Source organism: Ammodytes marinus (assembly GCF_949987685.1).
Source record: "Ammodytes marinus genome assembly, chromosome: 8".
Classification (NCBI taxonomy): Eukaryota; Metazoa; Chordata; class Actinopteri; order Uranoscopiformes; family Ammodytidae; genus Ammodytes; species Ammodytes marinus.
Window position 1 is genome coordinate 6613168 of NC_137212.1, and position 12867 is coordinate 6626034.

The following is a 12867-nucleotide window of genomic DNA, read 5'->3' on the forward strand; positions in this document are numbered from 1 at the left end:
ACAAACACACATGCCAACACACGTGTGATTTGTCATATCCTCACCTTTTGATATTCATTCGCTCTTGCAAAACAAACAAACACACACACACACACACACAAACGTGCGCACGCACACACACACACAAACACAAAATCAGCCTTCACAGCATGTTGCCAATAAACACCTCCCCTTCTCTACTTTAATTACACTCTTTTTTTCACACCTGGTGTATGCACCTCATATCTCCCTGTGTCCCGACGTTACCGCGCTGCCTTAGCACAAGGCAATAGCTGTCCACACTAATAAGAAATGTGATCTTGCATTAAGTTTAAAGTCTTATCTAAACAGGAAAAAAAATACATTATATAGCAAGATGTTACTGTCGCAGCGTCGCTGCATTTTAACTTTTTTTTTAAGGGTGCCAAAGGTTTTGAAAAGACAAGAACAATATTTTCTAGTCTGCCTCTGAGATCAAGTTTGGCTTGTTCAGATTGACATTTTATTTTATTTTTCATAATCCACGGCCGGTGAGGACAAGCAGTAACTCCTGTCAGCCTGCGTCGGGGCAGCGCGTGGGCTTCTGCCTCGCGCTGCTGACTTTGATAGAAATAAAGCCGCTGACAGGTTTTAAAAGACAAGCTGTCGACGGCCATAACCTTGAGGGTATTTGTTTGTTTGTGTGTGTGTGTGTTTTGCTTGCGTGTTGGGACTGTATATGTTTACATGATTGTGTTATGAGGGTGTGATGAGGTCAACAAACCACATTAGAGATTAAATATGCTGAGGTAAGGTATAGGGGAATAGAATACAATTTATCATATATATATATATATACACTGTGTATATAAAATAATATAATTGACAGGTCTAATGAGACTTTAACAGTACTAGAGAGTTTCAACTGGGTTGAGAGTTCAAGCAGATGATTCATCATGAGTGGGTGTGTGATTGTGAGGATGAGAGAGACAATTAACATGTGTGCATATGCTGTTAGTGTGTGTGTGTGTGTGTGTGTGTGTTTGTGTGTGTGTGTGTGTGTGTGTTTTCCATCGGCAGCTGATGCTTGTTTTATCCATCCACCTCGTTGCTGGCAAGCCATTAGCATAGTGATAATGAGAGAAGAAAAAGGTTGCCGGGTCAGCACACAAAGTTTTTTACACAGTCAAAACAGCAAGTTTGGATCTTCAGAGAAACTGCTTGTGTGTGTGTGTGTGTGTGTGTGTGTGTGTGTGTGTGTTTGTGTGTGTGTGTGTGTGTGTGTGTGTGTGTGTGTGGGTGTGTGTGCGCGTGTGTGTGTGTGTGTGCGTGTGATACACAAACTTAGACTTTCAAGAATAGCTTGACATCAAAATGAAGAGTGCTGCTACTGCTCTGATTATTCCCACCATCACCATTGGTTACGGTCAGAAGGTTGCTGTGTAACTAACCACACCTGGGCTGAACACAATCATGTGGGTGCACTCCTGCATCACTACAACATGAGCACTTCTACCATTTGGAAGTTAAAACAAACAGGTCTTTGTTTAGCTGCTGTGACGGTACTCTTTAACTGCCCTCGAACAGATCAGATCTCTCTTCAAGTTGTGCAAAACAAACAGACATTAAACTTCCATTAGGCAGAGTGAAGAGGGTGTAAAGTCCACAGTTAAGTGCTCATCTGTTTGACTTGCTCACCTATAGACACCACCTAGTTTAGTCCTTAACACTGCATTGTGCTTTGTTTCGGAATGATGGACGGGAAGCTATTTACTGTACATATATTCTAGAAACAGAATATATACCTTTAGGTTATATAGTTAACTTTTTTTTAGCTCAGACTGACCACTTAATGTAGCACAACAGCTAACAAGCTTGCTTAAAGCCACTACGAGTAACATTTAAATATCTTTTAAACAGCCTCATGTTTCCTCTGATAATCATAAATGATCACTCACTAACCACTCTCACGGAGCCGAAAATAGTCCGGTGCAGTCACACTTTCAACACACGGACATGCACTATATCGCGTCCTAATCATTTGACACTCGTACGGCCGGCACACCCTAGAAAACAGCTTTACGACAGCTGGCGTCGTAAAAATACTACCACTTTTGTCCAAAGGGGCCGCCAACTGACAAAGTTACTCGTAGTGGCTTTAACCAAGCGCACTATTTAATGTAATTGATCTCTTCATACATCGGTCATGTGAATTGTTAACTAAAAATACGGCAAGTAGAATCACACCTTTCAAACCTTGTAAACATCGACATCTTTCTTCTCTCCCAGGTGTCTGCTGCTGCCCCTCAAACCAGACTGTACATTCACTGGATGTTTGGAATTTGGAGGAGAAATTTGAATCCATCTCAGCATCCAGTTATTGTGAGTTATAATCATTCACACACAGGACCAAGATCACCTAAACTGATCCCTTGAGGAACCTTTTGCACACAGGCCAAGGCACTGAGCTCAATCCAGTGTTTTAGTGCATTTGGTGCATTACATTCATTTTCTCTTTTTTTATTGCCACTAACTCAAGCCACCGTTCCCCTATTCTGGAGTATATACGTTTCAACCCTGTACAACTTTTGTGAACCTTTTCTTGTCCTGACACACTCGTGGCGTTAACCATTGGTGACTAAACGTCCTGAAAGGATTACTAGGTGGAATCTGTCTTCTCTGTGGTTGTGGCCACCTCATACCTCAGTGTGGGCGTGGCGTTATTAGGATGCCTGAACTGGACAGCTTTTCCCCCCTGAGGGGTCACAATGGCCCCGAGTCGGGCCTAAACGGTCCAGTAGACCCACGTCGGATTCAGAACAACATCTTAGAGGAGCAGGTGGAGCTCTGGTGGTTCAGAGATCCAGGGAAGTCGTTGCTCTGCTACTGCGTGGCTGTGCTCCTCATACTGGGCTGTGGGTTAGGGGGCGTCGGCCTTCTATCCACCACCACTAGCGTCTCCAGCGAATGGCGACTGGGCGTAGGGACGGCCCTCTGCCTGCTAGCCCTGGGAGTCCTGCTCAAACAACTGCTAAGCTCGGCCGTGCAGGACATGAACTGCATCCGAAGCCGACAGCGAATCAACATGCTGAAAAGCGGCGGCTTATCGGACATCCTGGTGGTTTTGATCACCGGGCTGTCACTGGTGATCTGTGGAGGGGTTCTGCTACATCTGGCCCTGGTTAACCACATGCCCAAACCTGGCCAAGCCCTCAATGACATGTACATCTCCGGGGTGGTTTTGCTAGCCGGAGGAGGGACCGCGGTGGTGGGTGTTGGGATATACTCGGTGGTGGTGATGCTGCTTGAAAGGACAAGGCATGGACGAAGGTTTGTGGACCGGGTTTTGAACATCTTCACCGTGTCTGGACACATGGACCATCGGGCTCGCAGAGAGACTACCTCCAGTCTGGCTAATCTAATCTAAATGTAACCACACAAAGACTTGATCATTTTGACGAACATTTAGCGTAACATTCATCTCTTACATCATTCAGCTTTGCAGATTAAATTGTGTATGATGCGAAATGAGTTGAATTTGTACTGTCTGCCTTGTGAAAATGTTAGAAGTAGCCTACAAGCAATCAACTTTCAAGGAGCAAGGGTGAGAGAGATAACACATGAAGAAGAATTATTATTACATTTCTAGCGAACCATTAAGCTGAAAAGTCTGATGAACATTTGACCAGTTACCATTTCAGAGAGCTTAAATAAGCATTGTATGTGTGCTCCCTAAACCTTACTCCATGGACATTTAGGACACATTTTCATTAGATTTATATAAAGCTCTTCTCTGTCCTTATACAATGTTTACACAAAAAGTTGTCAGAGGCTTAGTCCTACTTATAGGCCTTTTTTGAACATGTATTCTGTCAAAGTGTTCTTGGGTTATTGTGAGATATGGATGGGATCGCCAGACAAATGTTGGATACTGAATGAGTTATAGATACACCAATATAAAATCACTTTGGATGGTCAATTTGAATGACCTCTTCATGAGATTTAATTTATTTCCTCAGATTAATCATAATTTATCATAATACAGGCGTCTACGATGTTATTTTCTGACATTGTCAAAACACTAACATTTGAATGCCTGTAGTGTTCACATGATACAAGACAACATGATTGTTGGAGATTCATTTCACAGCACTTTAGAATGTCGGGATCACGTGTGCTTTTGTGCATCGACTCAGTATTGCACTGTTTATCTTGCGGCACCTTCTTTGTCCTGTATTATGCTTTATATATTTTTTTATATTAACACTGGATCAAAGGACTGTGTATTGTAAAATGGTCATTCATTGTGTTGAAGTCATGAATTGAATCAACAATCTCTTCAGCTCTACTGAGTTATTTAGCATCTTAGCTCATTGTTTTTTTAATTGTTTGGTCAAGTGTCATTGATCAATACAGTCGATGTAGGCAAATATTTTCAGCCATGAAGCTCTGAAATACCCCCTACACCACCTATACACCATCAACAGGGCAACATTTAAAAGTGGCTGGTCAACTAGCATCTTGCTAGCTATAGATCCAACTATTTTCCTCAGGAGTTGGTGCTGAGAGCTAAGGAGACAATACATACCCACTAGACTTCATCAGAAGGAAACATTTACAAATATGACTACTACTATGTGTCTGCTGAATGTATGAGTAGGCAATGGCTGAACAGGTGTTTCCAATGAGTTGCAGATAGGCCCACATGGGGCTGCAATGGGCACATAAGCAGTGGAGTGTCGTAAATTAAATAAAGCAAATACAATTTATTTTGGAAAGTGTTGAACATTTTTTTTTAAGGGAGCCATTTTTGATCCAAACCGGAATCCATTCAATGATAAAAATTAAAAAAAAAGTATCTTACAAGCTATAGCCAGCATTTTCTTTGAGTCAAATTACAGTGGTATGGTTCTAGAGAAAGTAGCTTATTTATCAAAATCCCTGAAGCACTTTAGTGAAAGGTTTACCTTATTTGATTTTTTAAAAATCTGATTTAGGCTATTTCAGGACTTAGTTCAAGATTCCCAGTGCACTTCTCTGAAAATGACTCATGGTTTACAGCAAATGCATCTTTAATCTTAAGCCTGGAGCTGTGGTTGGGCGGTGACAATTGCAGTCCTTCGCACTTCTGATTTATTAGATGTATTATTGGCTCAGATAACAGGTCATTATCATTCCTCGCAACGCAGAAAATGGAGAAATAACTGTGACAAACAACTCAGTGAAATTAAATCCATTGCATTGGCAGCCAGTCATAGAAATGCAATGCCTTTGCAAAGGTTGTGAAAGTGGGTTGCCAATAATGTTTCAGATTTAGTTCAAGAAGTAATTAAACATTCACTTTTAAAGCTAAAAGGTTCCTTTCCGTAGGGGGAAAAACACAATTGCACAGTAGCAAATAATGGTCATTGGTGTCGGTAAAATGGCCCAAGAGTCATTTCTCACATCGGCTTATACAGAAGGACCTCGTAAAAAGCTCCTGCATTGTGTGTCATGTGTGCGTTTGTGTGTGAGAGTCAGTCATACCTCTTTATCGGCCGGCACATATGCACAGCCTATTGCCCTGAGACAAAAGCGCTCACACAGTTGAACATTGTTTGGGGGCGATGACGGACAGCGAGCTGAAGGAACAATGCACAAAGCTGTGGCCTGTAGGGGCTGGTATAGGCTAGCACCAATCTCTCTCTCTCTCTCTCTCTCTCTCTCTCGCTCTCTCTCACACACACACACACACAGAAAGAAGAAATAGCTAAGGCTCACACTGTTGTATTACAGTACATCGAATAAATCTTGTAATCCTTTTTGATGAATCTGTCTTTTGACCTACAGTAGCAAGTACAATGGCTGTGTATCCATCCACGAGGGAGGAGAGGATTCAGTTTTTCTGTCATAAGACAGTGAACATATTTGAACACATTTTAACCAGATAAAATGTGCTAGAATCTACTCTAAATCCAAATTAAGAATGAATATTTTTGTCCAGAAAAATTATGTTTATTTACAGTATCTGAAGTGTGTTGTGTGTACAAGTATATTTTTAGTTGTATGTTCCTGAATTTAATTTGGGGTAAATATTGCTGTCAAGACAGATCAGAGCAGATCTTTTTCCACTAGTCAAATTGTTGATGTGATACTGTACATTTCTTAGCTGCAAACATAGTATTATCTATTTCTCTTGACACAAATTCCTCTTACCAAAAAAAACAAAAGTATTCCAAAACAAGATACAAAAAAAATTGTTTATTTCCAAATATATCCCTTTGCTTCCTATCGACATATAGCAGTTGATAAATTAATGACAGCACATGATAACACACACACACACATAAAACACACACTTATAAACAATGCACATTGGTGTCTGAAAACTGTCTTCGCACAAGATAATGGAATGATTGTAATAGAAGGGTTTGTATTTTTAACAGCAGGGAGATGCAATGGATCGACAAAGACACTCTCTTCTTTGCTGGTGGCAGTGCGGCTGAACCGATATGGGGCAGTGCATCCACAACAGACACAGACTGCTTTGATGAGGCCCATAGAGGTCGACATGTCAAAAATAAAATATAATTGAGTTACAGAAAAACAATCCCCCCCCCAACATATTGTCAATTTTCTCAGATTCTTCCAAAATAAATAAATCCCTTTTATTTAGTCTTGCCCGCCCTCCTCAACCCCCTGTCCTGTCCTTCAGAAATCTTCCACAAGGGAATAACTAGTACAGTAGCCTTTAAACAACAGATGCTTAACAACATATGACAAAATATCCTGCATAGCACCCATTCTTTCAGTCTCCACTTCAAAGCACAAGCTGATTTTGGAGCACAAGGATAAGGTTACGGGCCCCCACGGGAGTGCGTCCACTGTATTACGTTACACTGCCAATGCCTGTGACAATTTTGTGCCTTATTAATCATTGATCTGGTCGCTGGTGTTGGTTGCAGGTGCACTGGGGGTTATCACAAGTCACAGTGCTAAAAGGTTATGATGATACATAGGCAATTGTTTTTTTTAAGGCAATGAACAATATTAAACATAGGGGTCCAAGCAAAACATGTGGCCTCGAAAGTGATGAAGATTAACAACAGAGTTAAAATGAACTGTTTATATGGATGATAAAAGACCAAATTGAGAGGAATAAAAACCTTGACAGCTTACAGATGCTGACAGATGTGCCGATATGTGGTTCAGTGGATATGTAACGGCCAATTCTGATGGCCCCACTTTTGATGAAGAAAGAAGCCACATGTAAAAAAAATTGAAATCGAAAATTTGACGATGACCCCTCACTGTATATTGGCAGTATGCATTGTGTACGTTTACATCTCAAACAGTAGAAAGCTATACACATGTAAGTGGACAAGCAAAAGTACTCCCAAAAAGATAATGCAACATTCTTGTAATATTTCAAAGGTTTTTCTTTCCGTGGAAAAAACGTAGACTAGAAATAATGTCTTGTGTATCGTCTATATTCTGCCCAAAAATCGACCTCAAGGGATATCGCATTAAAAGTGATAGTAAAAGTGAGAGCCCGCCGGAAGTTAACACAAAGTCATCTGTTCAGTATTCACATATTAAAAATGTTTTTTACGGGAGTCCTGAGTCCTGAATCTAATTAAAAAAAAATATTGAAAGATCACAGGTCATAGGTAATGCAGCAGCCCCTCCCTTCGACTTTAAAACGTCTTAGAAGAAGCTTTGATGTCTTGTGTCCGTTCAAAGTTGGAACCAATTTCCTTTTTGTCCTCCTGCACTTGTCCTCTGCTGTCCATCGCAGACAGGGGGCCACAGAGAAGAGAGGGAGACAGACAGAGAGGGAGAGAGACAGTATCCATTTGTCTAGCAGCATCCGTGCCCTTTAGTTTGTCCGCAGCTGGTAATCTGCCAAGAAATGTAACAGCAGAGCATTAACACGGCTTTTCTTCCCCTCATCACTGCCAACGTAAGCCCCTATTAAATCACCTAAACAAGATTTGTTCCCCGATACTCGCTGTAGTGGTATTCGGCTAAATCATATTACCAATATTTAACACATTCCTTTATTCTTAGATAGGTATTACATTATCTGCAGTTTCAGACCTTGAAGAGTCTTGTAAAAAGAAAATATAGAATATACAAAAAAATCCTATTTACTTTTAATAATATGGTCAATTGGCAAATGTTCTGAGTTATTGTGTCGCATATGTGTATACAGGGATGTCTAACAAACAAGTTATAGTACATAAAAGACATGTGGTCACTTCTGTCCACATATTACTGTGTACTTGGTCTGGAGGTGTTCATGGTTTGAAGCAGACGCAAATTTAGTTCCAACTTAAGGATACGTGAATTGCTACAGCATACAAATATAAGACGATAGCATGTTTCCAGCTTTGTAGTTTACGGAATAATCTTTGTGATGGGTTCTTGTCCATATAGGTAAAGAAAGCAAAGCCATGTTGAACAGTGTTCTGTGAAGTTATCCATATAAAGGGTAATCAAATAATAATTATCCAAAATAATTTATTCAACTATTTTAGAGGCTTTCAACATACGCCATTCCGATAAGTCCTAGACCACTCACTCAAGCTCATTCATTATCTTTACCCACTTTGGTACCTTGTATGAAAATGCATACCTTCAAGTTCTGACTGTTTCCTCAATAAAAAATTACACGCAGAATTGATATTTAAACATCTTTCATTTTGTGTCATCAGCTCAACGGCCCGGCTGCAGTGTAAAGCTGCCCGATCATATTCTGACCACTGACAGTCTGATCTCCCTGAAGTCTTCCCTTAGTGCTGTATGCTACGGCTATCGCTAAACGCCTGTTCATCACTCATTAATAAGTCAGTACCGTGGGTCTGCGGTATCAGGGCATATTGTTTAATCAGTGTGAGTGTGTATTCATGTTGTGCTGAGTGAAATGTGATCATCCCCGTCTATTCTCCTGTTCCCTCCCAGTGTTGCTGATGGTAAAAGTATGAGAGAAAGTTGATAGCAATCTGTCTGGTCCCCAATACTTCACCATACTTAAAGGTGGAGTCAGCGATTTTTTTTGGAGTCAGTATGCTTTTTCTCAATAATCAATAAATGAGGTCCTTAAGATCCACTACCTGTACGTACTGTGTGTGTGTGTGTGTGTGTCTGTGTGTGTGTGTGTGTGTGTGTGCGTGCTGAGAAAGAAGTCCAGTGTAAATACACAGCCTAGGCTCTGTAAACAGCCATGTTGCTAGCTACGGTGGGCTACGGTGTTTACATACCCATTTAGCCTATGTAATATAATAACACCAGATTCTTTTTTTAGAGTACACACAGTACGGATAGGTAGCGCATCGTGACGAGATATTCAAGGATTTTGACCAAAAGCAATTTTGACAACAAGCGTTCTTCAGAATCGCTGACTCCACCTTTAACTTCTACACATCTTGTGTCCTTCACTTTTCTATCCCTCTTTCTCTCTCTTTCTTGCTGATGTGACAAGCAATACAGTAGTAACCTTGGCATTCACTGAGTGCTACCCAGGGAGCATCCTGGCACTTTGGAGGCATCAGTCAAACTCTTCAGCCCCTGAATTGAACCTGACATTTCTAGGTGATTGAAGTGATGGATGGTGAAAGAGTCCGCTTCATTCCTGGGGCTTATAACGGGTACCAAACCTAAGGATTTCTGGCCAGGATCCAGTGGAGATACAGGGGCCTCCATCTCCATATCATTTCCATTTACTCCCATCATTGAAACTAGCATTAGAGCTATTAAAGAGGATTTCTCTGCAGTCCCATCAATATACCGTGGCTTTAATGTGGCAATATGCAATGATGTGTGATCTATCCAAAGATAAGGCTCATATGTTAAAGGCAGAGATGCAGCTTTCAGTATATTTCAACATTATTCCAAGGAAAATCGCAATTTAGTGTGGTGTTAGAAGTTGAAAATTCGCAAACACTGAAATATATTTCTTGGGGGGGGGTCACCTTTGAGTTTGGCAGGTATTCTATAGAAGGGTTCATCCCTAGGGCAGCGACTACAGATCTCAGGTGCCAACACATTTGACAGCCTTCCTTCGACTTTACTGTTACCCTGCTCAAATTTGGACACCTTAGAAAGAGTTTTTACGCCGGTAGCTATAGCAAGCTTTTAAAGTTACAATCATTGGCTATACTGTGTGGTGTCATTCTAAGCCCCTAAGAATCATGGTGATAGAGCCAGGTAATGGATATGATGGATATTATACAACTGGGTTCACACCTAGGGCACTTGCTGAAAAGTGCTGCAGAAAGACTGACCCTGACAGTGCTTTTACCAGGAAAACATCATACACCAGGAACACATCATATTTAACATTGTGGTAACCTCAACTTTGATAATGGGTTTGGACTACCTTTGGACAGAAAAAGGCAGCAAAACTGGAGTTGACAACTCCTAGGATGTGGATATTCAATATTAACATTCATTATTACAAATCATATGTTTTATCATTTATAATATAATTCTGTTTTAACTTCTCTGTAAAAGCGCTTTGCAGAATTGCTGTTGTTAAATTCAGAAAATCACACTCACAGAGACCTGACGAGGCTGACGTTTTTTGAGAGTTAAACTTGCAATAAACAATTTCTTCCAGAAGCTTATTTGAAAGCAGGTCGGTTCTCAGGGGATTTTAAATCAAGTATGCAGCAGTCACAACAGTCCTTGTGTGTTTCAGCGTCACAATCCATGATTGTAAGTACTGTAGGTGCATACGGTCAAACAGTATCTTAAATTAAATCTTAATGAGTTCTACACAATCAGATATGCAGATTTAAAATATGGGGAAAAGAGAATGGTAATGTGTGTGTGTGTGTGTGTGTGTGTGTGTGTGTGTGTGTGTGTGTGTGTGTGTGTGTGTGTGTGTGTGTGTGTGTGTGTGTGTGTGTGTGTGTGTGTGTGTGAATATATTTCACTGTGTTTGTTCTCACCTCCACTCTGTGTGATGTAGCGCACCCATGGTAATGCCTGGTAACCGCTCTTCTCTATGATCTTAAGGTAACGCACCTAGGGAACACAGACAGGTTGTTTAATGTAGTTATTTCACCTCATTCACAAACAAACACACATTTAAAAATCTACTGTACATTATGTAGCCTGTATGCTTCAGTGTGTTCATGGCAGCCCAGTAATAGCAGATGTAAATCATCTCTGAAATATATGAAAATACAAATTTGGTGAATTTTAGGACTAATTGTACCTTTATGGGTTGAGGAATACTTCTGAATCGTAAAGGATGAGAGAAAAAAACTACTACTTAGATTATCTGAAAACTGTGCTGGTTTGTCTTGGCTTTTATTTCAGATACGTAGTTTTCAGTGACCGCATGTGGGGATCAAATATATTTCATATATATATTTAATTTCCATTACTATTGTATGGCAGTCTGTATTGGTGTATTGTAAGATTTACACCCAGCCGCAGCTGAGAAGGAGCTGTGACAAATAATGCGAGGTTATCTGAAACTATACAGGACGCTCCGGCATTGTTAGAGGACATTGCAAGTTACTTACACAGTTTTGTATAATAGTAACGGCCATTTGTATTCACTCAGTGCACCTGTGTGTGAATGTCATTGTTGAAACCACAAAGAAGAAGAAAGCAAGGGAGTAGGACTAAACAAAGACTGGGTTAATAAAGGATCTAACCTGAATCCCAGACACGGTGAAATAGGGGATTTCAAAGTTAACAGTGATGGGTCTCTTGCCCTCCAGCTCTTCACTCTCCACACTGGGCAGCCCAAAGTGCGCCCGCATCATGTATTCCTTACCACCCTACACACAGGAACACAGACAGGAGAGAAAACAACAAGGCAATACAGCTGTTACTGCATCAAGGTAAGTCATTACATTCAGGGACATGCTGTTTATATGGCCTTTCAGATTTGTTCGGTGACTTCTGTTCCAATCCCAGGTGTGTGTGTGTCTCACTCCCAACCGATGCAAGGTTGTTTTTGTCCGAAAAACAAAAACACAATTTATATTCATGGCAACGTGAGACGCCTCCCCATGTTATATCAAGGGGAATCAGATAGCAATTTTATGGGGGTTTTAGCATCTGGCGAACAACACACCCAGGCTATAAACATAAGTAACAGCTTAATCATTATTCATATCAGCTGTGAGCACTCAGGACTTTGGTTTTTACTTGATGAAAATCAATTACTACTTTGCCTTTGAAATATTAATTTAAAATCACTATTTTTCTATAACATTTGAAGGATTTGAAGAAATAAGCTAAATTCAAAACTTTAAGTGGAGTTATAAACACTCAAAAACTAGGCGTATTTGTTTATCAGGACTGTGTTGGTGTGCTCTTATCAGTTTTGATTGGCTTGGCAATGCAATCAAACAACCAGCTTTTTTTATTGTCAAATATTATAGTGTATGTTGTTGTATGTGACAACCAGAACTCTGGCAGATAATTGGGTGTCACAGTAAGGAGCCTGTCTGTCATAGTAAGTAAGTGTTCACAACATTCAATAAACTGACAAATCTAAATACTTTGACATTAACTTCAGTGTTAAAAACTTTTTTTCCCCCCTCACATCTGCTTTGGGAAAAAGTCGTTATCCCTATCCCTGCCTACAGCTGATAAGGAAATATGTTTTTTAACCCAAATCTACAAAAAAGAGAAATCTGCAAAGGGTGTTTATAGGCTTTGCTTTTAAAATAGCTTAGGGGTAATGTTTGTTGATCAGGGCTGTAAATAAGCGGACGGGGCGGATTGTGGACTTGGTGTGTTTATCGGTCTCTTATCACAACAAGCCACGCGTCATATTCCATTCCTTGAGACTCCATCAAACATTAAGTTAAGTTTGGTTTCCTGGGAGAATGGGCGGTTTCTATTGTGTCTAAAGGTTGACAGCCACAGAGAAAACTGTATTGCAGAGTCACATACGGAGCT

The 12867-nt window shown here is 40.5% G+C and overlaps 2 protein-coding genes across 2 annotated transcripts in view; one reads left to right on the plus strand and one right to left on the minus strand.

Annotated features, from left to right (window-relative positions):
• The first annotated feature begins 2307 nt into the window (after positions 1–2307).
• tmem125a (transmembrane protein 125a) lies at positions 2308–4689 on the plus strand. The gene has a single exon (XM_080032559.1). It carries the CDS (start codon positions 2687–2689, stop codon positions 3383–3385), a length of 699 nt encoding a protein of 232 aa, XP_079888685.1. The 5' UTR covers positions 2308–2686; the 3' UTR covers positions 3386–4689.
• A 1489-nt stretch (positions 4690–6178) lies between these two features.
• ap1m3 (adaptor related protein complex 1 subunit mu 3) overlaps positions 6179–12867 on the minus strand; it is a 28846-nt gene continuing 22157 nt past the window's right edge. Inside the window, exons 10-12 of the mRNA XM_080032471.1 lie at positions 11610–11735; positions 10893–10968; positions 6179–7839 (exon numbers count right to left, since the gene is read on the minus strand). Coding sequence (XP_079888597.1) covers positions 7817–7839; positions 10893–10968; positions 11610–11735 — 225 coding nt within the window. The 3' untranslated portion in view covers positions 6179–7816. The remainder of the gene's footprint in view (positions 7840–10892; positions 10969–11609; positions 11736–12867) is intronic.

Coding starts and splice junctions, on each gene's coding strand:
- tmem125a (XM_080032559.1), top strand. CDS start 2,687: ATGCCTGAACTGGACAGCTTTTCCCCCCTGAGGGGTCACAATGGCCCC.